At 31.4% G+C, this 25640-nt stretch overlaps 1 protein-coding gene across 1 annotated transcript in view; it reads right to left on the bottom strand.

Moving 5' to 3' along the window:
• Positions 1-12105: 12105 nt before the first annotated feature.
• LOC149264382 (delta-selinene-like synthase, chloroplastic) overlaps positions 12106-25640 on the bottom strand; it is a 58805-nt gene continuing 45270 nt past the window's right edge. The window contains exons 3-6 of the mRNA XM_089398655.1: positions 13531-13610; positions 13179-13266; positions 12727-12959; positions 12106-12352 (exon numbers count right to left, since the gene is read on the bottom strand). Coding sequence (XP_089254781.1) covers positions 12106-12352; positions 12727-12959; positions 13179-13266; positions 13531-13610 — 648 coding nt within the window. The remainder of the gene's footprint in view (positions 12353-12726; positions 12960-13178; positions 13267-13530; positions 13611-25640) is intronic.

Below are 25640 nucleotides of genomic sequence, written 5' to 3'. Positions count from 1 at the left end.
TGACCATTGAGGATGTCGTTAACCAATGCAAGACATCCCACCTTTGATGTCAATGTGAATCAAGGCACTAGATACATTCTACTAGCCATGAATGGATTTTTCGAAATCAAATGGACTGCAGAATTCATCCACGAAGAAACATTGATGTATTTCCTTAGTGGATGACAAGGATACCTACCATTAATGCATGCAGGCTCCCAGTTACCTTATCTATCCCCAAATTTGGTCCGAGATAATTTGTTGATGTCGATGGGACAAAGCTTGTTGGCACGTGGGCCTTAAGGGATACCACATCAACCAACACGAGTACAAGACATAATGACTTGAAACATACATGATTTTAAGAACTCATACAAATTTACAAACTTTATTGGGAACTTTGATCGCCAATTACCTCGTTTTCAACAAAATCCCTGCCTAGTTGCGCCAGACAAGCTGCTTTTCACAAAAGGACTTATTTTTCTCTTTATTATTTTCATTTATTTATTTACTAACTTTCCTACTATACTGAAGAAAATATGTCCTCCTTCAAGTGAAAGAGAACTTCCAATGAAGACATGTGCGAATCAGGTACAAAGATATATTCATGCCCAGATTTAACATATAAACTTTAGAAGGTACATGAGCATGAAAAATCAACAATTTTGAAAGATGTGATACAAAGAGTATTTCAAGATGAGAGTGGTACTTTGACTGGATTGTGATCTGGAACAAATGCTTAATGTAATCCTGGTAGTATTGGCCTATTTCTTCATTTGGACCACTTTGAAAGTCCTCTTCGATCATGCCATGAAAACGTGGATAATTGGTCTCTGGTATTCATTCAAGGCTTGTTGCTGGGCATAGTGAAATTTCTTCGATATCAGGTTCACCTAGATGCTCCCCATTAGATTCAATACACGATTCATCGATCTCTTTGGTATATAGGCAAGAGGAATCAAGGGAGGCTTCCAAATCCTTTTCTGGCTGTGAAGAGATAGATGGTTCCTTGAATTTGGTCAGGATGAACTCTTCCTGAGAAGCAGATATCCCAGCTACTGCTAGGATTTTAGAAAGTGATTCGAGGGACATTCTTCAAGCTTCTCAATCATTCTTGAATTTCTCCTGCTGGTTGATGGTCCCTGTCTCGCATCACAGATTAGTATAAAGGGGTTCTTATAGCATCCTAAAAATGTTTTATCTTGAAATACTTTGAAATTTTAATCTAAGTGAATTAAAAATTGCTAATTGCAATAAAACTTACCAAACTTGAAATCCTCGCTTACTTGGACAACCAGACTTTGGACTGACCCGAAACCAAAGCCGATGCATGACTCTTCACTCATGTCTTACCATCATCTTCGTGCTCTAGTTTCCCTGCAACTACTATCATGCCGAAAACTTGTGAAAAAATTAAATTATCAATCTGGGGTTGTAAGACTTAGAGGCTCAAGCGCAGGTAACGTAGGACCACAACATCTAACTAAATTAACATCAAATTCCTATTGAATTAAGTACAAAATGCAAATAAACAATTTTAATCTCAATTTAAGTAAAGTAAAGCAATCAAAATTAGTCTCAATGCAAGTAAAACTTAACTCCAATTTAAACAATTAACTTTAGAAATTTGAAATCAAACAAAACTAATTATCATTTGAAATATTTCAATCTTAATCTAAGTAATGAAAATCTTAAATCAAACACTAAGATCTATTTAATCTAAATGAAATGATCTTAAATCAATCAATACTAACTCAAAATAACATCAAACTTATGCTAAATCGCAATCCAGCAAAATTCACTTCCACTCAAACGATGTTAAACTAAGGCAATAATTCAAACAAGATTGCAATTAATCTAATTACCGGGATCATTCAAACTAACCTCTATCATCACTCTGCAATTTCTTCAAAGGAAACTAAGTAAACCAGGATTGTAATTGACATGATTTCATATTTAAAATACTACAAACTAAGAAACTATTTTATCCTTAGATTACTTTAATCAAACTCAAGAAATCATTGAAACATAAGTGCATTAACCAACAATTCTATCAATAACTAATTATAATTATAATGAATTTCAAAACTAAACTACAACTCCAAACAATTTTGTAATGGTCTTGTTGCATTGCCTTCAAATACTTGATTGCCAAAACACAATGTTACAAGAATTTATAGTGAATCAGTAAGCTACAAAATCGATTTCAATCCATATTTAAAAGAAATAGAGTTATCGATCTCTTGTTTATCCAATTAAGAAGCACCTTTGAGTATTCCAATTGTAAACCTGTAACAAAGAGATTGTTCATGCAATAAAATCATTGATTAACACCATTCATTAGCTTGCAACGAGTTGAAGATGATATTTCTATTTAATCTCAAGGAAAACAAATTACAGTCTTAAGTACATAATCAAGATTATGAGATCTAATTAACAAATGCTTTCAAAATAAAATCCCTACACCTACATCTAAATCAAACATGCTACCTCTATCTTGTGATGTTTACAAAACTTGCTTCCAAGCGGTGGTGAGATCTTGCCACTATCAGAGCAAGTTTAAATTAATGTAATACTCTTTTAAAAATAAAAAACACATTAATACTTATAGCAAATTGAGTGCAGAATCAGAATTGTATTAAAGTTCAAAATAGAAATTCATATGCATACATCCTTATTGGCCCTTCTGAGGCAAAGTCAAAAACGTATTACAACATTCCTTTCTCTGTTCTATTCTTCCCTCTCATTCACGCACGACATGGCTAAGACATTTATAAAAATTACAAGGCGAATTCGTCATTTTCGTTAATTATGGAAAATTGCATACTTTAAACAAATTGGCCTCAAAGATATTCACATATCTTCCTAAACATGGAAAATTTTAGAAAATGGTTTGGAGGGAACCTAATTTGTCATATTTTCAATAAAAGTCTCTCTCATATTTGTCTCATTCAACTCCATGTCCTTGGAAAGTGTGACCGAAGTTGGTTGTTTTGCTCTTTTTGCAAGATTCGATAATTCTGGAAAAACAATGTTTTTTTATGCAACTGCCTTAAAGACCCACGTGTAAATTTTCAACAAAAAGTGAATTGTGAGAAACAGTTTCTGTTATAAATAATCTGCTATATTTTTATCAAACCCATTTGCTCAGATTTGTCAAATTCACCTCCAGTTGCATGAGAATCAAGGTCAAAATTGGGAGTTTGAAAATTGTGCATATTCTAAGTAGATTTATTGATTTTCTTCTAGAGACCCACATGTGCAACCTGGGTGCAATCCAACTCATGGGAAGGTTTTAGAACATAGTTTTGGACAATAACCTTCCTTGTTTTTCCTCGAAAGCATGCCGAGATGTCGAATCTCCAAATTGGATATTTTCACCTACATACTTGTGAAGAATTTTGGCAATGTAACCCTGCGGCAAATGAACTTAGCAAAAACCGTCACTTGTAAATCATGACTAAATCATCTCTAATCATATAAAATATAAGAAAAATAATGATAATCAACCACGAAGTGTAGGATATGAATTGGCGATAAGTGATGGAATTATGGAGTGAAATGAGTGTAAAAGTGTCGGGATTTGGGTTATGAATAATGGTTTTGTATGATGGAAAAATGGGCATATTCGAGGCCCAACAGTGATTACACTCAAAGAGATTATATTACATGTTTAGAAAAATAAAAATAAAAAGAAATGTTAATTATTTAACATTGAAATAAATAAATTGATTAAAAATCTAAAATAATATCATGATTTATATGCATAAAATAAAAGTATATTTTTTTTTAATTTATTTTCATTGTAAAACCAAGAAATATTGGAAGATTAAGAAATTATTAATATTTATTGCACACATTTAAAAAAAAATAGAAACAAACGTTAATTATTTACCATTTAAATAAATTAATTAATTAAAAATTTAAAATAATATTATAATAATTTATATTTTGGACCATCCATGATCCAAATGGACATTATTTTACGTGACATTTTCTTAAATTTTAATTTCCAGTGGTTATTTACGTTGCTAAACAAAAAGAGGACTCAAGCCTTTTCTTTTGTGTCTTTTCAAAAAATGATCAAGCATGCTGATAAGGTATTCAGATCAAGCATGTTGATTAGGTATTTGTGAACGCTCATTTTCCTTTCATTGTGACAAATATTGTCTCAATATGAAAATCAACCATGGTTAACGATGGTCCAATGTCGCATTGTGACACGGATTGTCTCACTATGAAAATCAACCATGGTCAACCATGTTCCAAAGTTTCATTGTGACAAAGATTGTCTCAATATGAAAATCAACCATGGTCGCATTGTGACAAAGATTCTCTTCGTGTAATGTCACATTGTGACAACCATGGTGATCCATGGCTAACCATTATTCAACATCGCATTGTGACAAATATTGTCTCAATATGAAAATCAACCATGGTAAAACATGGTCAACCATGTTTATTTTAGGGTTTATCGTATTTATCTTATGGTTTATATACATATGGTTTATAATATTAATCCCTTGCATTTATAATAATGGTCAACCTTGGTCCAACGTCACATTTTGACAAAGATTTTCTCAATATGAAAATAAACCATGGTCCAACATCACAATGTGACATAGATTGTCTTGATATGAAAAATAAATAATGCTAAACCATGATCAACCATGTTCCAACGTTAGTTTGTGACAGAGATTGTCTTAATATAAAAATGAACCATGGTCAACCATGTTTATTTTAGGGTTTATAATATTTATCTTAGGATTCATATACCTTGAGTTGTAATATTTATTTTAGGGTTTTATATCATGGGTTTATAATATTTATCCCTTAAGTTTAATATTAATATTCTGTCGGGTTCATAATCCCTTAGGTTTTTAGCAATAATCCATTAGGTTTATTAATCTAAATGTTCATATTTATATGGTATAATATTATTCATAGGGTTCATAATATTAATATTTGGGTTTAATATAAATCCATTGGGTTTATAATCGTGGTCATCCATGATCCAATGTCACTTTGTAACAAAGATTATCTCAATATGAAAACCAACCAATGTCTCATTGTGACAAGGATTGTCTCAATATGAAAATCAACCATGTTCTATCATCGCATTGTCTTTAAGATTGTCTAAATGGTCAATCATGTTCAATCATGTTCAAACATGCTTAATAACCATGGTAACATTGTGACAAAGATTGTCTCTTGGTCCAACGTCCCATTGTGACAACCATGGTCAACCATGGTCCAACGTAGCATTGTGATAAGATTGTCTCAATATGAAAATAAACCATGGTCAACATTCCCAACCATTGTCCAACGTCGCATTGTGCCAAAGTTTGTCTCAATATGAAAATCAATCATGTTCAAACATAGTCCAACGTCACATTACGACAAATATTGTATCAATATGAAAATCAATCATGGTCAACCATGTTTATTTTAAGGTTTATAATATTTATCTTAGGGTTTATATACCTTGGGTTTATAATATTTATCTTAGGGTTTATATACCTTCGGTTTATAATATTAATCCTTTGGGTTTAATATTATTCCCTTGGGTTTATAATCCCTTGAGTTTATTATTAATATTATCAATATGGAAATCAGCCATGGTCAACCATGGTCCAATGTCGCATTGTGACAAGGATTGTCTCAATATGAAAATCAACCATGGTCAACCATGTTCTAATGTCGCATTGTGACAAATATTATCTTCCTGCAATGTCACATTGTGAGAACCATGGTGATCCATGGTCAACCATTGTTCAACATCGCATTATGACAAAGATTGTCTCAATATGAAAATCAACCATGGTGAAACATGGTCAACCATGATTATTTTAGGGTTTATCACATTTATCTTAGTCTTTATATACATAGGGTTTATAATATTAAACATTGTTATCAAGAAAACACTCTCGAACTTAATATTTCAGTTCTACATTTGATCGATATTAGAATTTTTGAGGGTTCTATAAATGTTTCTTTAATGTGCATGCTTATTTTTTAATTTACATTCCTGTTCCTTTAAAGTATAGCATACTATTACTTGAATATTTCCTTAAAATTTAAATAAATTTGCATGTTATTATTATAGACCTCGAGACTGCCTTCTCGCTAGGTCACTGCCAGGCTAGGACAGAGGGCTAACCTGGGTTTCTAAGGTGCAAACCTATCATCTTTTCCATGCTCAATCATGGTCAACCATGGTCAATAACCATGGTCACATTGTGACAAAGATTGTCTCTTGGTTCAACGTCACATTGTGACAACCATGGTCAACCATGGTCGAACGTTGCATTGTGACAAATATTGCCTCAATATGAAAATCAACCATGGTTAACCATGTCCAATCATTGTCCAACGTTTGTTTCAATATGAAAACCAATCATGTTCAAACATAGTCCAACGTCACATTATGACAAAGATTGTGTCAATATGAAAATCAACAATGGTCAACCATGTTTATTTTAGGGTTTATAATATTTATCTTAGGGTTTATATACGTTGGGTTTATAATATTTATCCCTTGGGTTAAATATTATTCCCTTAGGTTTTTAGTATTATTCTCTTGGCTTTATAATATATATCTTAGGGTTTATAAACCTTTAGTTTATAATATTAATCCTTTGGGTTTAATATTATTCCCTTGGGTTTATTATTAATATATTAATATTATTAATTAATTAATATTATTATTATTAATTATTAATAATATTTAACAATTAACTAATTAACTAATTATTTAATTAATTAATTAATAATCAATTATTACTAATTAATTAATTAATTAATAGTGGTTATACGCCTTCGTTGTATGTCAACCACATTTATTAATAGAATTATGCTAGTATTATATCAATAATGATTAATATGTAATAAATAAAACTTTTCAATTTTAACACTCTTTTAAATTATTTAAATAATAGCTTTTCTTACCTATCATTGTTCTCTTTGTAGATATTCTACAAATTCTATCTAATTGTTTTGATAATTGATGTATAAATTATTTAGTGTTTTAATATGTTGAAGGAAAAACTTATCCACTATCCTCAATTCCTTTATTTTTCAAAGGTTTCTATTTTAAACATTAGTTTTTTTTAACTTTTTAAGATTAAAACAAAACCAAGCATATAAAGAATATAGTTATAATACTCAATAATATTAAAATGAATGAGATACTTTTGGATTCAAAGGGTTTCTATTTTAAACATTAGTTTTTTTTAATTTTTTAAGATTAAAAAAAAACCAAGCATATAACGAATATAGTTATAATACTCAATAATATTAAAATGAATGAGATACTTTTGGATTAAGATAATATGAAGAAAGAGGTAATATTCACTTTCATTTTACGATGGGTGACTTTTTATTCAACAAAAATTTAAATAAAACAATAAGAGACAAATATTCCATAGTTTCTTATCTATTTAAATAATAGGAAAACCTTAGCTATGGGTGATTTTATAAGTAATGAATACCAATTACCAATTATTCAATATGATTTATTAAGAAAGGACAATTTCATATCAATTACCAATTATTCAATATGATTTATTTAAAAAGGACGATTTCATATAACAATTAAATAACTTATAGGTAGATTAAAGTAGGGATGTTAGGATATGGCCTTAGCATGCTCTCTCCATTTGAAAGTAGCATTTTTATCCAGACAAAATATGACGAAATTTCTACATAATTATGGTTGGTTCCGATGTAGCATCTTTGAGTGGAATGTCTTTACACTAGATTAATATTTTACTAATTGTGTATTGGTGTAATTGACACTCTCTTGTGTCCAATTTTTACTTTAGCTGATTTTAAATGGAGCCTTATTATCAAGTTATCATAAGCTATTTTGCACCTTACACCTCAATCCCATCACCTTCTTTAGAAAAGACACATGCAACATTGAGTGGTTGTTAGAATGACATAGAGGAGGCAATTTGTAGGCTACTTATCTAATGAAATGAACATTATGATAGGGTTCATAGAATTTTGGTGTTAATTTTGAGGTATTTTGACTTTTAGTTATGTTTATTCAATATTTATAGGGTTAAAGGTGATGAAACACCCAATCCCCATATGCAAAATAATGTTTGAAGCATTTTGATTTGTTTGTTTCTTCATTGTTTTTGATACATAACCAACTTGTATTTTAGTATGTAGATAATAGATTCTCTAGTTTTGAGTGTGTGATCCACTACCTAAACCTTTGGAAGGACCTCATAAATATGAAGTGATTGAAAATGGATTTTTCCATAAAAAAAATTCAAATGAGGTCATTTTGGTAGCTCTCTGATATGATGTATTGTACCACCATTCTATGAGGGGAAGCCATTGTTCCCATTGCTGTGGTTTTTTAGAGAAATAGCATCTCAAATAGGTTTCTAGGAATATTTCGACCACTTCAATTTGACCATGTTTTTGCGGGTGACATGTAATGCTCATTTTTAGCTGGGTACCCTATAGTTTAAACAACTCCTACCAAATTGTGCTAATAAAGGTAGGGTCCTAATTTAAAACAATAGAAGTAGGAACATGTCACACGGTTACATATATTTAGTGACTCTCTCCTAGTCATCAATTGGTTTAATGAATTATCCATATATCACATGCATACACTCATCCCTATGTTGGAGGATGTGCTTCTTTTAAAACGAAATTTTGATCATATTTCATGTTATCACATTTATAGGGAGGGGAATTTCACTCTCGATGAACTATGAAAGGCCAACGCACAACAAGCTAGGGGCACTTGGAAGAGAATAGAGCAGAATGACAATGAACATTATGAGTACTATCACAAGATGTTTATAAAGAGACTACATATGGTTAAAGCATAAACCTCAAGACATTTATTTTTTTTGTTTCTTTTTGATGATGACATCTTGTTTTTCATGACTCAATTTGGCTAATTTTCATGTAAAACTCTGATAAGGATCCATATGGAGGATCGTCTTACCATTGTATTTATATGAGGAAAGTCATGCTATTATAAGCAGCTTTCCTTGGTGGCAAAATCTATGTTTTTTTGTCCTCATTTGTTGCGAACACCACAAGAATGATGCTTTTTTGAAAACTCATGGAAATATGTCTGTTTTAAAACAACTTTTTTTTGAATGCTTACAGACATCTTCAACATGTAATTTTCACTTCTTTATCAATGAAAATTACTATTTTTCTTTGGTAAAAAAATAAAAAAATTAATACTTAAAATATTTATAATTGATACAAGTAATTTTTTTTTTAATGAATTTTTAAAAATAGAAAAAAGAAAAAACTATAAAAATATTTAATAAATGAAATTTTAGATTTTTTTGATAATAAAAATTTAATAAATGATTTATTTTTTTAATAATAAAATTATTCTTCTTAATAATAAAAATCTATTGTTAAGTATTAAAATTACTAATTCATGATATCTCTAAAATTTAAACAATCATTATGAATGATATTTCTAAAATTTAAATAATATTTTTTTGTTAAGTATCATTATTCTCTCCAGACATTTTATTTATTTATTATTATATTAATGGTGATTAATATATAATAAATAATAAAAAAATCTTTTTAGTCTGTATATATTATTTAGTGTTTTGATAGTTTAAAGGCAACATTTATCCACCATCCCCAACTGTTTTTTTTCAAAGTGTTTCTATTCTAAACATTATTGTTTTTTAACTTTTCTAAATTGAAACAAAACCAAGCATATAAAGAATATAGTTATAATGACCTATAATATTAAAACGAATAAGATACTTTTCCATTAAGATAATATGAAGAAAAAAGTAATATTAACTTTCATTTTAAGATGGGTGAATTTTTATCCAACCAAATATCAAATAAAATAACACAAGACAAATATTCCATAATCTGTTATATATTTAAATAATATGAAAACCTTAACTATTAATGAACTTATTATTAATGTGTATCAATTACCAATTATCCATTATACTTTAGTTAAAGAGGATAATTTCATATTACAATTAAAAGAGGATAGTTTCATATTACAATTAAATAATTTATGAGTAGTTTAATGTAGGGAGGTTCGGGTAGGGATTTAAAATGTTCTCTCCGTCATTTTCTTTAGAGAATACACATGAAACATTGAGTGGTTGCTACCATGGGATAGAGGAGCTAATTTGTAGGCCACTTGTTTAATGCAGTGTATGATGTGATAGGAGCTAATTTGTAGGCCACTTGTTTAATGCAGTGTATGATGTGATAGGGCTCATAGAAATTTTGAATTTTAGTTATTTATGTTTATTCAATAATTATAGGGTTAAAGGTGATAAACACCCCATCCCCATATACAAAATAATGTTTGAAGGATGTTGATTTGTTTGTCGCTTTATGCATAACCAACTTGTCTTTTAGTATGTAGAGAATATATTTTCTAGTTTTGAGTGTGTGATTCACTACCTAAACCTTTGGAAGGGCCTCATAAGAAGTGATTGAAAATTGTTTTTTCCATAAAAAAAATTCAAATGGGTCATTTTGGTTGCTCCGTGATATGATGTATTGTACCATCATTCTATAAAGGGAAGCCATTGTTCCCATTGGTGTGGATTTTTAGAGGAATAACATCTCAAATAGGTTTCTAAGAACTTGTTCACCACTTCAATTTGATCGTCTTTTTCTGGTTGACATGCAATGCTCATTTTTAGTTGGGTACCCTATAGTTTAAACAACTCCAAAATTGGCTAATGAAGATAGGGTCCTAATTTGAAACAATAGAAGTAGACATGCCATATAACTTTAAAATGCAATGAAGGAAGACTTGTGCATTTAAGGAAAAGGAAAATGGATGCAATGGCATAAAAAATAATATATCTGGAGAGACAGTTGACTACCACCATGATCATTGATTTGTTTCCCACCCCTGAAAATCCCATTAAGAATCCATATTGATGCCATCCCATATATGTGTTGGAATTGGTAGAGGTTTTAATTCTGTTATAATATTCACTATCTCGCCCTTATTTCATTGGTTAGTGTCATAGGTTGCTATAAAATCTTGGATTTAGTTTTCATGTGCTCCCAAAAGACAAGCACTTAGTTTGTTCATATGTTTTATGAAATCTAGAGTGATGTGCTATAACTGAGAATGAAATTCTTGTAAGATTCCTTGATTTAAGGAAGAATTCTTAACTAGAAAAGTGCACTCTTTATATCACAATGTATCTAGCTTCAATGTATACAGTTTATGAAGGTTGGGATTTTTTTTCAAGCTTATGGATGAGTTGAATAGTCTCATTTTCCAACCATTTTTGATAGGCATCTTCCTCAAGCCAATATGGAATTGGTAAAGATAAGGTAAAAATGAATCCATCCTCCTCAAATTGTTGGGATAAGGCATTAGTTGCAACATTGTATTTACCTTTCTTATAAATAATCTCATAATCATACCCTAGCATCTTAGGGACCCATTTATCTTACTCTATTGAGGATATAATTTTTCAAAGAAAATAATTTTAACTATAATAATTACCCTTTAACTAGGAGCATCCCTCTATGAAATATGGATTCTAGCTACATGTAGGATGGTCATCATCTCTTCTTGGAAATCATGTCTTCTTGCCTCATTCTAGATTATCTTTGCGTCATTCTAGAACTTTTTTTGTAAGTTCGGCACTAGTGAGGCTACATTATGGTCATGTACAAGAATAACACCCACATAGGAAAGAGAATTGAATAGATAACTTAACTTCTATTAGTTCCTTAATAAAACACTTGATTACCATCTATACAAGACCCATAAACTTACCTCATTCTAAATTACCTTTATATCAACTAATATATTATATCATATTAAACCTATATTTTATATTAAATTATCAAAATTAAAATATTAATTTTTATAACCTAATAATAACCGGAAGTAAAAATATATTTTAAAATTTATCATGCATTTTGATATTTAAAATAAGATTGAATAATATGAAAAATTATTATTACAAAATTATTATTAAAATTAATAATAAGATATCAATATCCTTCGCACACCAATTCACATTTCAAATGCATTATGCTAGGCTGACGGAAATCAGACCATCAGATGTATATCCCTAACCGCAAAGATATAACGCTCTTCCCCATAGCCATAAATATTCAGAGAGGCACCGGCTCTATAGGAACCTTGAATATTTGGTCCTGTATCTCCTTGTCAGTAATGGATACGCCATCTTCCACAGCCTTAGGAATCGAGAGCATTCTGGCCTTAACGTACAATCTTTGTGTTTGAAGAGGAAGTGCGGGCCCCGTGCAAGATTGAAAGTCAGCTTTTTGCAACCGAGCGGCACATTGTGTTCGTTCAGAAATTCCCAATTCAGCTCTCTGAGAGAATGATCCAGGATGCCTTTCATATGATTTAAAGCATCTTCCCACGTACAATCAGAATTGTCTCTCAAATAACACTCTAAACTTGAAGCTATCTCCCGGCGTTCCTTCTCTAGCTTCATACATTATTCAAAATGTCAAAATGATTGCTAATTCAAATTGCAATCGCCTTGTAATTTCAAAATTCAAATTCAAATTCCCAGTGAGTCGATCCAGCAATCAAAATTATAACGGCTTTTATAAGTATTTTGTAAACTATGAAATTTAAAATTCAAATTCCCAGCTCAGAAAACTAACCAAAATTCAAATACCAGTAAGTCAAATCAACAAACCAACAAATAAAATTAATACCAAATACCTCGAAATCAAGAAACCAACAAAAAATAATAATACCAAATGCCTCGAAATCTGAGTCTGATCGTCAACTGTAGGAAGTGATGTAACTGGGATGGATACTCCAGAAGGTCCTCTGGTAGAATTTGACCGACTAACGGAAGCGGAATCAAATTTAAGATACACATCCCTGAATTAGCGAGACCATTCTTGAAGTACTCATCAAACGACTGGACATGGCCAGCCGCCATCCATTCCGCTTCTTGCAGATAAGATTCAAGGTATCGATCCCACTAAACATGAGGCAACAACCCATTAAATACAGTAAGCTGAAATATGCTTTGCCTAGTTGTCTGTGTACATGAATGGTTCAGGCAATTTTTATGGAGATTATAAGTTATGGGGAATTTTATTGATAACAGTATTATTATTAGTTAAATTCCAAAATATTCTTAAAATTTCCAATAATAAATTAGCAAATAATACATACATCATTTTTTGTGTTTTTCTACTTCAGCCAATTCATTCGCAGTCTTCATGAAGAACTCGAATATCTTTTTGATGTGGTCTGTAAGGCAGGCTACGAACGAAATATCGCATCTGAAAATGGCACAGAAAGTTATACAAGGCTCAGAAACCAAGAAAGTTATACAAGGCTCCGAAACCAAGAATGAATGGATCCCTGCCAATTTCTACATGATATTCTCTACGATTTGAATTTGAGTTCACCTCCTCACTCCCTCTGTGAAAATTCTGATTTCGTCCAACATTCCTTAAGTATCATATAAATTGTCTAGAACGGTTGCTGTTGTAGAAAATTTTGTAATTAAATTCTGCTGGCAGAAAACTCGGGCTCAAATATGCCTGTCAGCACCGAAAAGTAAAGCTCCGCATGGCGTTTCCGATAGAAAGCCACCTGCGGTAGATATGATTCTGTCTACAACCTATACATTTATGCACATAATTGACGTACTGTACACTGTTATGCCACTAAACTGAAGCAATCAAGAAATTGATCAGATACAAAATCTATTTTATCCTCTTATGCTATTTGATAGTAGTTTTGAAGATTGATTTTTTGGAATTTTGGGTTGATTTATGGTTGGAATTTGGCCAAAATGTTTATTGTTAAATTTTGATTTGCATTGTGGTTTTTTAACTGTATAAATAGATTCAGCACTCTTAAAAACCTGGATGCTTCCATTGTGAAGAGCTCAACTTTCAAACTTCTTATTTCAATGAATTCCTGTAGGACAACTTTTCAAAGAGTACCACTTAAAGACTACTAACTATTTGATCTGCTGGATAGATATGTTGGGATTTAGGGCATCCCTAAGTAGATTGCAGATTTCAGAAAGGAGAAGGGTTAATTGTTCTATCCCTCTCTTAGCCAATATATTTATGAGGATAGTAGCCCCTATTGGAATTGAACATTTTATTCATTTTCTTAATTAATCATTTTGATAGGATGATCTAAATTGAAGATGCAAGTAATTGGTCATTTTAATAGTTTTCTTAATTAATGATTTTGATAGCATGACCTAAATTGAAAGATGCAAGTATATTCTAGTAGTGGCCACTCCATCAATGAATTAAATTGAAAATAATAACTTTCTTGCATATATAAATCACACATTTAAACTATACTTAAATTAATTTTTTAAGAAACATGATTAAAATTTTAATGTTCTTATTAAATGAAAATTAAAAAAAATAAAACTATTCATATTCTCAAAAGTATGACATTCAACCATTTTCCAACTGTTTTAGACACTCCATTACTCCAATGGTTCCCTATGGATTACACTTATCATAATTAATAAAAAATGAAGTTAAAAAATAAATAAAATTGTTCATATTCTCACACTTATGTCATTCAACAATTTTCCAACTCTTTTGGACACTCCATTACTCCAATGGCTGCCTATGCTTTACAAATTTGCTTGGCCACTCCATTATCTAGGTGGCTTCCTATACATTAAGAATTCAGTGGCCATTTAGTGGTTAGGTGGTTTCATTTCTAATTGATGAATGTTTAGTTCCTATTAGTGGTTGCAGTGGTTGCATAGGAGATCTCAGGGATCATAAATTATGGTACATGTTCAAATGTGTTGAACCCTCACTCTTGGAATTCCTGAAAGATATGCAAGGTAAATTACTGAATTATAATGTTATATTACAATATTATGTTTTTTTTTTCACACTGTAACATATCCTAAAGAAGATGTAAGCGTTGTTCAGTAGTGCTCTTTTCCTTTTTATTTAACTTTTTATTTTGCCTATTTTGTGTTAGACATGGTGGTTATATATTTTCTGAAAATGCTGTAACAACTTATTTAATATAAGAACTGTAGAGAATCCCTATAGGTGGTGGAGCCCCAATGATAAGATCAATTCACATCAATAAAATTATTCTCATAAGTTTTTGGATGTGGTTAAGCAATGGACTGATTTTGGATTCTTTTAAATGTTGGTAAAAACATTGATTTAATGCCTAATAAATTCAAAACCCACATAGGAAGGGCACAACAAAACCTCAAGCAATTTAAATTGCTTTGATTTTCTCATCGTAAGTGCTACAATATATGTAATGATAAAAAATTTGCCTTTTCCACTAAGTTTTTTATGCTCACAGTGCTTGGGGAATTGCCCTCATTTCAATGGGATGGATTTTTTCCTTTGTTGACTATGAGGTTGATACATGTTTTGAGTAATGGGCATTATCTACCCAGTCCAACTGCATTGAATGGATATTGACCTAGCTTCTTTGAATGGATATTGATATCGCCTTCCTGGTAAGGAAACCAATTTTTACATAAAACTTAGGTTTTTATTGAAACCCTAGCACTAGCTATATTGGCACATTGAATGCTTACATGGATCTTAGGTTTTTATTGAAAGCCTAGCATTAGCTATATTAGCACATTGAATGCTGACATGGACATTGATATAGCCTTACTGGTAAGGAAACCTATTTTTACATAAAACTTAGGTTTTTATTGAAACCCTAGCACTAGCTATATTGGCACATTGAACGCTTACATCACATGTACCTTACATATTTACATTATTGTAATTTTATTGATTATTAGTATTTACATTATTGTAATTTTATTGATTATTAGTATTTACATTATTGTAATTTTATAGATTATTAATGTTATACAATGAGCTATATGAACTTATTGCGGATAAGAATCCATAAGCAGTGCTCTTATTTTGAAGTTTCTAGTTGTACCATAAGCAGTGCTCTTATTTTGAAGTTTCTATTTACAACTAGAATTTATGTATCTACATATTTAGAATTGTTTTCCCAACTAATAATTATAGGCCATTGCATAATGAGGTTCCCTGCTTTTTCATGGGTTAATAACTAGAACCTTAGCATTTTATTTTCTATCTTATTGATGAGAGATAAATGTGGTTGATCTCTAGTGTTTAAAATTTTTATTTTTTAAAATATTATCTATCATATCAATATTTTTTTTTTCTTTAATAAATTCAATACTTTTTAAAACCACAATAATTAAGTTGAAAACTAAATATATAATGTATACTTATCAATTTTTCCATAAAGCTTGCCCCATTCTCCAAGCTCTTTAATAAATTTTTAAAAATATATGGGCTAAAAAAACATCTGAGTAATTTATTAAAAATATATAAGCATCAAAAACATCCCAGTATTGAAATTCAATTTAGTGTTGAAGTCAATTACAATTAACATTATAAATAGCAACTTATAATCCATTCAATGCACTCCATAGTCTAATGAACTCCATAGTCTAATATCTAAATATTTTGGAATTTGGATACGCTAATCTATTTGATAGCAGCATTGTGCTCCTAGGTAAGTTTCACATGACATAACATGAGGCATTGTCATCTACTAGCATGTTTTAACAATATGCTAACAAGGATTTCACAATTTCACAATATTTCCACTTTATAAGAAGACATTTGAATCATAATTTCATATCAACGTGTTTGAAAATTGTTGTTATTGGAAGACTTAGGCTTAATAGCCTCCTTTCGTTGCGCCAAGCCATGCAAGAACATGCATTTACTAAACTCTCATAAATTGATTTTCATTGTAAATGCATTGACTTCATCTTTCCAAGTAGTTAATCAACACTACCTTTCACCAACCATGGCAACATCATTCAATGCAATAATTTGTATAAGAATATAATTTTTATCAGAATAAGAGGAATAATGTAGTTTGGTTTAACAAATAGGTATAGATGAAACTTTGTTTTAGATTTTATGGTAGTAAATGTGGTTGGAAACATTTTGCTGTAATCTTCAATTGTTGAACCTTTATTTATTTATTTTTTATTTTGAAAATGTGATATACTTTTAAACTTTATTTTATATTATTTATTTATTTTTTGTTTAATTAGGAGAAATTTTGTAATTTAATTTGATTTTTTGTTATGTTTGATTTGGTATAATGAAAGTAATTTAGAGTTTGCATTAGAAAATTTGTATTATTTTGAAACCAATTTTATAATTAATATTAAAAATATTTTTAATAAATTATTTTAAAAACTCTAAAATAATTTTATAAATAAAAAATATAAAAAATGCTTATCATTTCTAATTAGGTAAAATATAAATTCATAAAATGTCAATATTAATAATAAATAACACTTTTTAATTTAACTTATAAGATATGCTCAATGCATTTTTCAATAACCTTTATTTAAGTTCTATCCTAAAAAAACTCACTCAAAACATAAATTTGCAAAAACATAAAAACATAATTAAAATGAAAAAAAAAAAACTAAAACTCGCTCAAAACATAAACTTGCAAAAACATTAAACCCCAGGCAACTTTTGAATAGTATTTAAAGAAAAACACTAAATAATAAATTTAATAATAAGTTATTTTTAGGTTTATAAACCTTTTTTTTAATTGGAATAGGCCTATTAACCTAAATTATAATTACTAATAGTTTATTACATTATGAGGGATTGTAAAGTTTTTGGGAATTAGATTCCACAAAAAACGTTAAATATAATGTATTACAAACGCTAATACCATAGATGGACAAGTTTAATAAATGTTTTATTTATTCACCATATATATATAATTTGACAATTCCAATCACCATTGTGGACTCTTGATTATAATATTTCTTCATTATTCCAGTGCATAACCTGTGTCCTTCCGTTGAGGCAGACATATACTTTCGTTGAGGCAGACAAAAGTATATGGATGTAATATCCCTACTGTAAATACTCATGTAAAAGCTAAAGTAAAATAAATAATTTTTATTTATAATTTCGATATAGATAGAATATTATTAATAAAATTTATGTTAACAGTTTTAGTTAGGTTTCATTTCTTTATAACGGTTCTTAATATTGGTTTTTAATATTGTTTTTGGGAAAAATTCCTGGGAGAAAAATGGGCCTAGGCAATGTCAATTGGAGAATCAGAAGAAACATCACCGGTGGGAATGAAAAGAAACACCAGAATGAAAAGAAACACCAGGCGTGGGACTGTTTGTGTGGGACTAAAAACAAATGCCAGACTCACAACAAACACGAGAGAGAAAACGAAGATTTGCCTGGAAACCCTTGGATTCAATGGTGCCTTGTAATTGGAGGTCCCTAGGTATGACAATTTATAACGCAGAGTTGCAAAGCAAATAATGAGTATTTCACCTCTCTCATAATGAGTATTTCACACTTTCCAGTTTTTACTTTTAATGGAATGGACACTTAGAATGCACCACAAGAGGAGGGTTTTTACTTGTAGTATGGGTAATTTGATATATTATTATATTATTAAGATTGTTATTATATATATTTTTTAGTAAAGAAAATATATTATTATATGTAGATAAAGATTAATTGTTATTATATATTTTTCTTAGTAAAGAAAACACATTACTATATGTAGATAAAGATTGTTATTATATATTTGTAGCATTAAAAGATAAGTAACCTTGCTTGCCTTTGTACAACATTGCATGTACATTTTATGTAAGAAAATATAGGATGCATGTTCTTTTCTTAAAAAGGGATTTCGTACTGGTGTATGAAATGATAACAAATCCAAGTTATTTTCTTGGAAGTGAATATAGATTAAAGAGGGTAATTTGTGAAATATTTCCATGGTTGGTGAAAACTAGGAGAAAAAAGTTAAATTATTTTTCTTGAAAAGTGAGATTTTATTTCCAAGTGCATAGTTTTAATATCTACCTTATGTGTTTATGAGACATAAGGCTTTGTTCAAGAAAAGATAAGTAACTATGACCTTTTGGTTAATTAGAGTAAGTAAATATTGTGGTGTTCTTAAAAAGAACACAATGGTTTTGTGCTTAGTCATGGTAAAAATATTTCCATGGTGTTGATAAATAGTAGTTATTTAATAAATCCATGGAAAAGATTCCCATGGATTCTCATGCTTAAGACAGTTCTTTTGAAAAAAAGAATACTTAGTTATGAGAAAATATAATAACCCACTACTACACGAAAGGCACTTTTAAGATATTTTTTAAGACAAAAGAAATCTTTAGTCTTAAAAATCACTTTTTATTTTAGTTAATTAATATCAATTGAATTGTCTTAAATATAAACTTTAAGACAAAAACAGTTTGGAACATAAATATTTTAAGACAAAACTTTATATTTAAGACAAAGTTGTTTAAGACAAAAATATTTTAGACAAAAAATTTTAAGACAAAACTTTATATTTAAGACAAAAATAATTTAAGACGAAAATATTTTAAAACAAAAGTAGTTTGAGACAAAAATATTTTAGGACAAAATTTTATATTTAAGACAAAAATAATTTAAGACGAAAATATTTTGACACAAGTTTATATTTAAGACAAAAATAGTTTGAGATAAATATTTAAAGACAAAACTTTATATTTAATACAAAAATAGTTTAAGACAAAATTATTTTAAGACAAAAACAATTTAAGACAAAATTATTTTAAGACAAAACATTATATTTAAGACAAAAGCAGTTTGAGACAAAAATATTTTAAGACAAAACTTTATATTTAAGACAATGACCACTTTAGATCAAACCTATTTAATACAATTAACAATTAACACATAAACATATCAATTTAAGATAATATTATCTAACAACTGCAAAATTGACTCTCACAGTGTGCCCTAAGTCCACCAACTTGTAGGCAACTACTCTATTGCGCCTATACCAATGTTATTATTTTACTTACCATTCACATTATCTTATATAATTACAACGATTTGTTGGGCTCTGTGTTTTGTGTGGGTAGTCGACTAAGAAGAACGCGACAAGTTTTACTCACAAGTTTTACTGACAAGATTTCTCAGACATCAATTCCTCTTTTGTCCCTTTCATATCTACGGATACGATTAAAGACAAATTGTTTATCATTGCATTCGACACTGCTACACAGAGGGGGATTTTAAGACAATTTTTTAAGAGAAAAGAAATATTTTGTCTTCAAATTTTCAATATGAGGCGATAGTGAAAAAAGGTAAAGGTAAAGGATTAGGGGTTCGTCTACTAGCATTCACCAAGTGGTTAGTTTACCATGGTTGTGAAGTGATATTCGACAAAGGAAAATCATTCATGAGACACATAGCCACAGGACAGGTGAAGCAAATCGAGGTTCGTGTGAAGAACCTGTATAAGCTAGATGTGGAAGACTGTGCCACATTAAGCACTAAGGCGGAGAAAGTGAAGGTCGCGATGTCGATGAACTTTGGCACAAAATACTTGGTCATTTGCATCATGGTACCTCAAATATTATAAAAAAAATAACCACTCACCTCCCTAAAGGAGCACTTAAGCAGTAGGATATATGCAAAGGATGTACGTTGTGGAAGTACATAAAATCCACATTCTATGATCAGGACAACAAAGCACATGCAGTCCTAAAAAGGATCCACTATGATGTTTATGGACCTTTCTCGACAACCTACACTGTCAAACACAAATATTTTGTAATTTTTATTGATGAATTCTCATGGAAGTGTTGGATATTCTTCACATGGAATAAAGATGAGACATTCTCTAATTTCATAGAATTCAAGACACTCGTTGAAAAAGAAGCTAGCAAGAAGGTGAAGGCTCTGTTGTAGAGGCTGCAACACCCTCCAAAATTTTGGCCTGCACTTAAATTTCAGAGCCTACTATGGATATTGTGATCAATCATTCCTTAGTCACTTATTGGTAAGTTGATGATCTCAAGCTCCCGTTTTCGATCTTAAGAGTCGTTCATGCTTTTATATTTACATAGAATGTGTCATCTTTAGGCATGGGGGTAATCGCTTGTCATGCAAAGGGAGTTTTGTTTTGCTTCAAGGGGAAATCTTTATGAGAATGGGTCGTCCTCACCACATAGACATGTTTAACACTCATTTCACACACTCTTACACAAGTATCACCTTTATCCTCCTAAAGTGTATAATCGGAACCGCACTTGCTGTAAGTTGCCACAAAGGTTGTTGCATTAAGAGAAGTATGTGTTATATGTTCTGGATGGTCTATGTTGTATCGCTAAGATTTCAAGTGTGTGATCATAGTCAAGTTTTATCACTGTTCACATCAGTTCCACTGATCCCACACTTAGCTAAATTTCGGAGTTTCCTTGGCAACCTAGCCTCATCCAACTTTCCTAAACTACGCACTTCACATATGTAACCCTCAAGATTTTCCCTTGCCTCTTCGATCTGTGCAATGCACAAAAATCCCAACCTTCCTTACCATTCAAAACTGCGCAGTGGTTTCCTCCAGTGTCCTTCCCTCAACTGGAACCCACTATCTCCAGAAACTGTGCAGTTTTGTCCCTTGACTACCCAGTCTGCCTTGCATCCTGAAATTGCGTAGATGTGTCCTCCCAGGACCTCATCCCATAACAGTGCCTTGCATCCTAAAATTGTGTAAATGTGTCCTCCCAGGGCCTCATCCTGCAACAGTCACTGCCTGGTGAAACTACACAATTATGTCTTTCACGGGCCACGAAGAAAGATGACATGATAGATGAATCTCAAGGAGCTGAGGAGAAAAATAAGCAAACCAAGGAACCCATGGTATGATAGAATATCGAGACTGCATGAAGACTCCATCTGATGCATAACCCTTTGGAGGCTAGGTATGGAAAGCAGAGCACATCTTTTGAAATACACCTCTTAATGTACCTTAAAAGTTTGATTATCATTGTACTATCATTCTGTCTTCAATGACATGCATGGTTGCAAGAATTGAAATTCATTCCATGCGTTCCCTCTACGTGTCTTGCTCCCTTTCACTTGTTTATTACATAGTTTAGAAGATGAAGAGTATTACCAATTGTTTATTTAAGCTACGGAGGTTATGACCAACATGATCTTATGACTAACAAAGAACGATGCAAGGAATCCTAAGTGGTATGAAAGATGTTTGATGATATGTATATAGTCAGTACACTCCTTTTCATTACTCCTTTGCATTAATCCTTGCTTTGTATCTTGCATGTACCCTCACTGCTTGTCAGATTTAGCTACGTGTTGTGAGTAGTCTCTTAGCTCTTTCCTCACAATGTAGGGGAAGGAATTTCCTTCAACCTGATTTCTTCAAGGCTCTTCATAAGAAGTATAGAGCTAAGAGAAGAAGATGTGGAATCTCACTATCAAACTCTTGAAAATACTTTCCACGTTCGAATATATCCAAACAATTAAGCTGCCATCAACAACATTGTCAATATTAGAAGACTCAAGAAAGATCACATCTCTAGATATTATAAACTTTTTATTCACTTCATCATAGAGATGGTATGCTTTGGAGGTATGAGTACCCAAAGAAGATACATTTGTGACTCCTTTCATTGAGTTTTTTTATCTGTTCCTTAGGTATGAAGGCACAACAGGAGGAACCAAAGACCCTAAGATGCCTCACCTAAGGAATGTGGCCATACCACATTTCATAGGGAGTCTTGTTTCTAATAGCAAGCGATGAACACCTATTATTTATATACATAACACATAGAACCACATCAGCCCAAAACCTTATGAACTTAACATGTGAACTATGCCAAGTTCATAGTGAAAGTAATACATTCCAATGAACTATGTGTTGAAAAATGCAGCAAGAAATTCTCAATTTGATTTTTCCTTTATTAAATTGAAAAAATTTGAATTTCCACATCAACAAACAACTTAGATGATGTTAACTTGTGTGACATGGCTTGTGTCAACTAGTTTACTCAGTAAATTCAAGGTGGAGGAGTTAGAGTTTAGTTTTGCATATGTGATTGCTAATTTGTAGCAATAAAGGTCAATTATCTCATGTGGTTGTTAGTTAAACTAGTTCTAACTTTTGGAGGAACTAGTGGAAGGTCATTTAAGCAGTGGGACTTCAGTCAAATTCAGTGATCATCTAGTTAACTGATCAATCAACCCAAAATAGTTGGGGCATGAAGAGAATTCAAGTTCTCTAAGATTGGTGGAGATTCGAAGGCAGTTTTAATTTCTTGTAGCTCCCATAGTTGCAAGAACATTCTATAACTGTAGTCAAGGAGGTAGCTTGAGTAGGAGCTTCTTGTGAAATTGGAGAGGGAATGATTGTTGGTAGCATTAATATCCTACCAACAATTTGTTTTGCACCACACTTCAATGTTTTGGGTAGGGTTTTTGAGGGTGGATAATTTTTTCTGATGCTTTTTGGTCATGCACGTCCTCACTAAGTATCTTGGGAGGTCTGTAATAGTTCCTTGCATGCATGTCCTCACTAAATATGTTTTCGGATGTTTGTACTAGGTCCTTGCAAATTTTTGTTTGCCAAGGCTTAACTACTTATGATCTTAGGTGCTCACAACAATTCGACAGTTTATGGCACTCTCCAAATCACCATTCCTGAAAGGATCCAACAAAATGACTTGAGAGGAAGATGAGAAGGGCACACTCTTATTGGAACTAGCCTAAAACTAGTGGAATTGGTTGGTCCCAATGGTTTTAGAGTTGTACTAGTCTAGTTTGGTGGTTCAAATTGGCTAAGGTTGGTCTTGTATTGAACTGACCTTAAAACACCAAAGTCACTAGTTCTCTAATAAACTAACCAATTCTGAAGAACGTAGTCCAACATAGCTAATGACCACCAAATAATATTTATTTAATAAAATATACTTAAAAGCAAAAAAAATATCTTAAATCGAGGGCACTACAAAACCTAACCCTAGTAATTAATGGTAATATTTAATGTTTAAAGTTAAAGTAAAAGTTGACATTCTCCTTATCTTTCCTTTTTGAAAAGGAAAGATAAGGATATTGTCAACTTTTACTTAAATTTTTAATATTAACATTAATTGTTTTAGGTTGTTTCAGAGTGGTTCCAACTTCATTCAATTTTGAGAAAGTGAAATTTTAGATCCCATTCCAAACTTAGTGGTGATTGTTTGAACCACTTCTTTGTAATGAGTCCTAGACTTTGACTTCCAATTTTTTAGGTGCATTTATTGCATAATCATATTCCTCGTGAGACTTTGCAGTAGAAGTTGATCTTTAATCCATTGCAAGCACTTGACCTAGCTTAGTGAACCATCAGCTACCCCTCCCAAGTTGCTCCTCAACATTGAAATTTTATTTGTCAGCAGACATTCATTTTATCCATATGATCATTTTTTCCACTGTGATAGTCCAACAACACCCTTGCCAGCATATGCTTGAAAATCCATCTCATCTTTACTGCTACCTTATAAACACTCTTAAATCTTGTGTCTCCAATCTAAAAGAGGAAGAACCAGAAAGGGCCTTCTTGGCCCTCTTCACAACCCACAATATGTTTAGCTTCTCTCTTGTGCTTACAATCTAGTCTTCTCACAACTTCAGAATGGTGAATCTTAAACACAATCTCATGATGTGCATTTAGGGAAGCATAATTCACCCTTGCTTTGAATCAAATTGCCCCCCTAGAATTCCCTTTACCTTTACATGCAAGCATATATTTTCCTTATGGAGTACTGTTAAGCTTCCCATCTCTATTTCGCCTCCCTCTCCTACCCTCATGAACTTGATAAGATGAATTTAACCAATCTCAATGTATCTAAGATAAACAACCCATCCAACTGGGTAGATTGAGTTGAGACCCTTTTAGAAACTAAATCCATCCCTCCATAATGATATGTCCCTCTCCAACAACATCATCATGTTGTGTTCGAGATATATCATTTCCATGATCACCATAAATTTCCGAGTCCTTCACTTACATCTTTGGTAATGTCATCATTCATATCACTTATACTTTGTTGTATTATTTCTTGTGTTATGATTTCCTTTAATGGAAATATCTCCCTAGTAGGCATGAGTAACCAAATTCAAGTTCTTATTGAACTCTTGCATTAACATGCTTAATTTTCATTTTGACGTATTTGGATTCAAATTCTAGTGTGGTTGGTCTACTGGTTGACTACTAGCATTCACCAAGTGGTTATTGATGATCATAGTTAGTTTAGAGTGAACATTGGACTTTGCCTTGAAAACCAAGCCCCAAGAATATGCAGTGATCATGGAACATTTCAGAGCCCATTCTAGTGGAAGGCCAATTGTGCAGTGGGACTTTAGTCAAACTCATTGATCATCTAGTTAATTGATCAATCAACCCAAAATAGCTAGTGCATGGAGAATTTGAGTTCCCCAACTGTGGTGGAGATTCCAAGGTAGTGTAACATCAATTGTAGACTAGCCTTGAGTGTACAGGTGTTGCATGCAGTCACATGATCAACCTTGGGAATTTCGCAATCCATTTTGTAAAAATTCCTAAATAATAGGGTCCTAATTTCTCAAGGAATTGCGCAAGGAAATATGGGCTCAGACAAAGGTAGAATTTTACTAAGTCTGGGTTAGAGCTTCTTAGTGAGAAGAGAGACAGGTTATTCACTTGCGGGTTGTGCTCAGTTGAGCAAATAAATTGCAATACATTTCTATTCATCATATTAATGCAAGTAGAGATTGGGTTTTTTAGCATATTGCTTTCCCCAGGAAAAATT

This window comes from Pinus tabuliformis, chromosome 6, assembly GCF_031772625.1.
Source record: "Pinus tabuliformis cultivar Carrire ecotype Pingquan chromosome 6, CPIR1, whole genome shotgun sequence".
NCBI lineage: Eukaryota > Viridiplantae > Streptophyta > Pinopsida > Pinales > Pinaceae > Pinus > Pinus tabuliformis.
The sequence above is the reverse complement of the archived record's forward strand: the minus strand, read 5'-3'. Positions and strand labels throughout refer to the sequence as shown.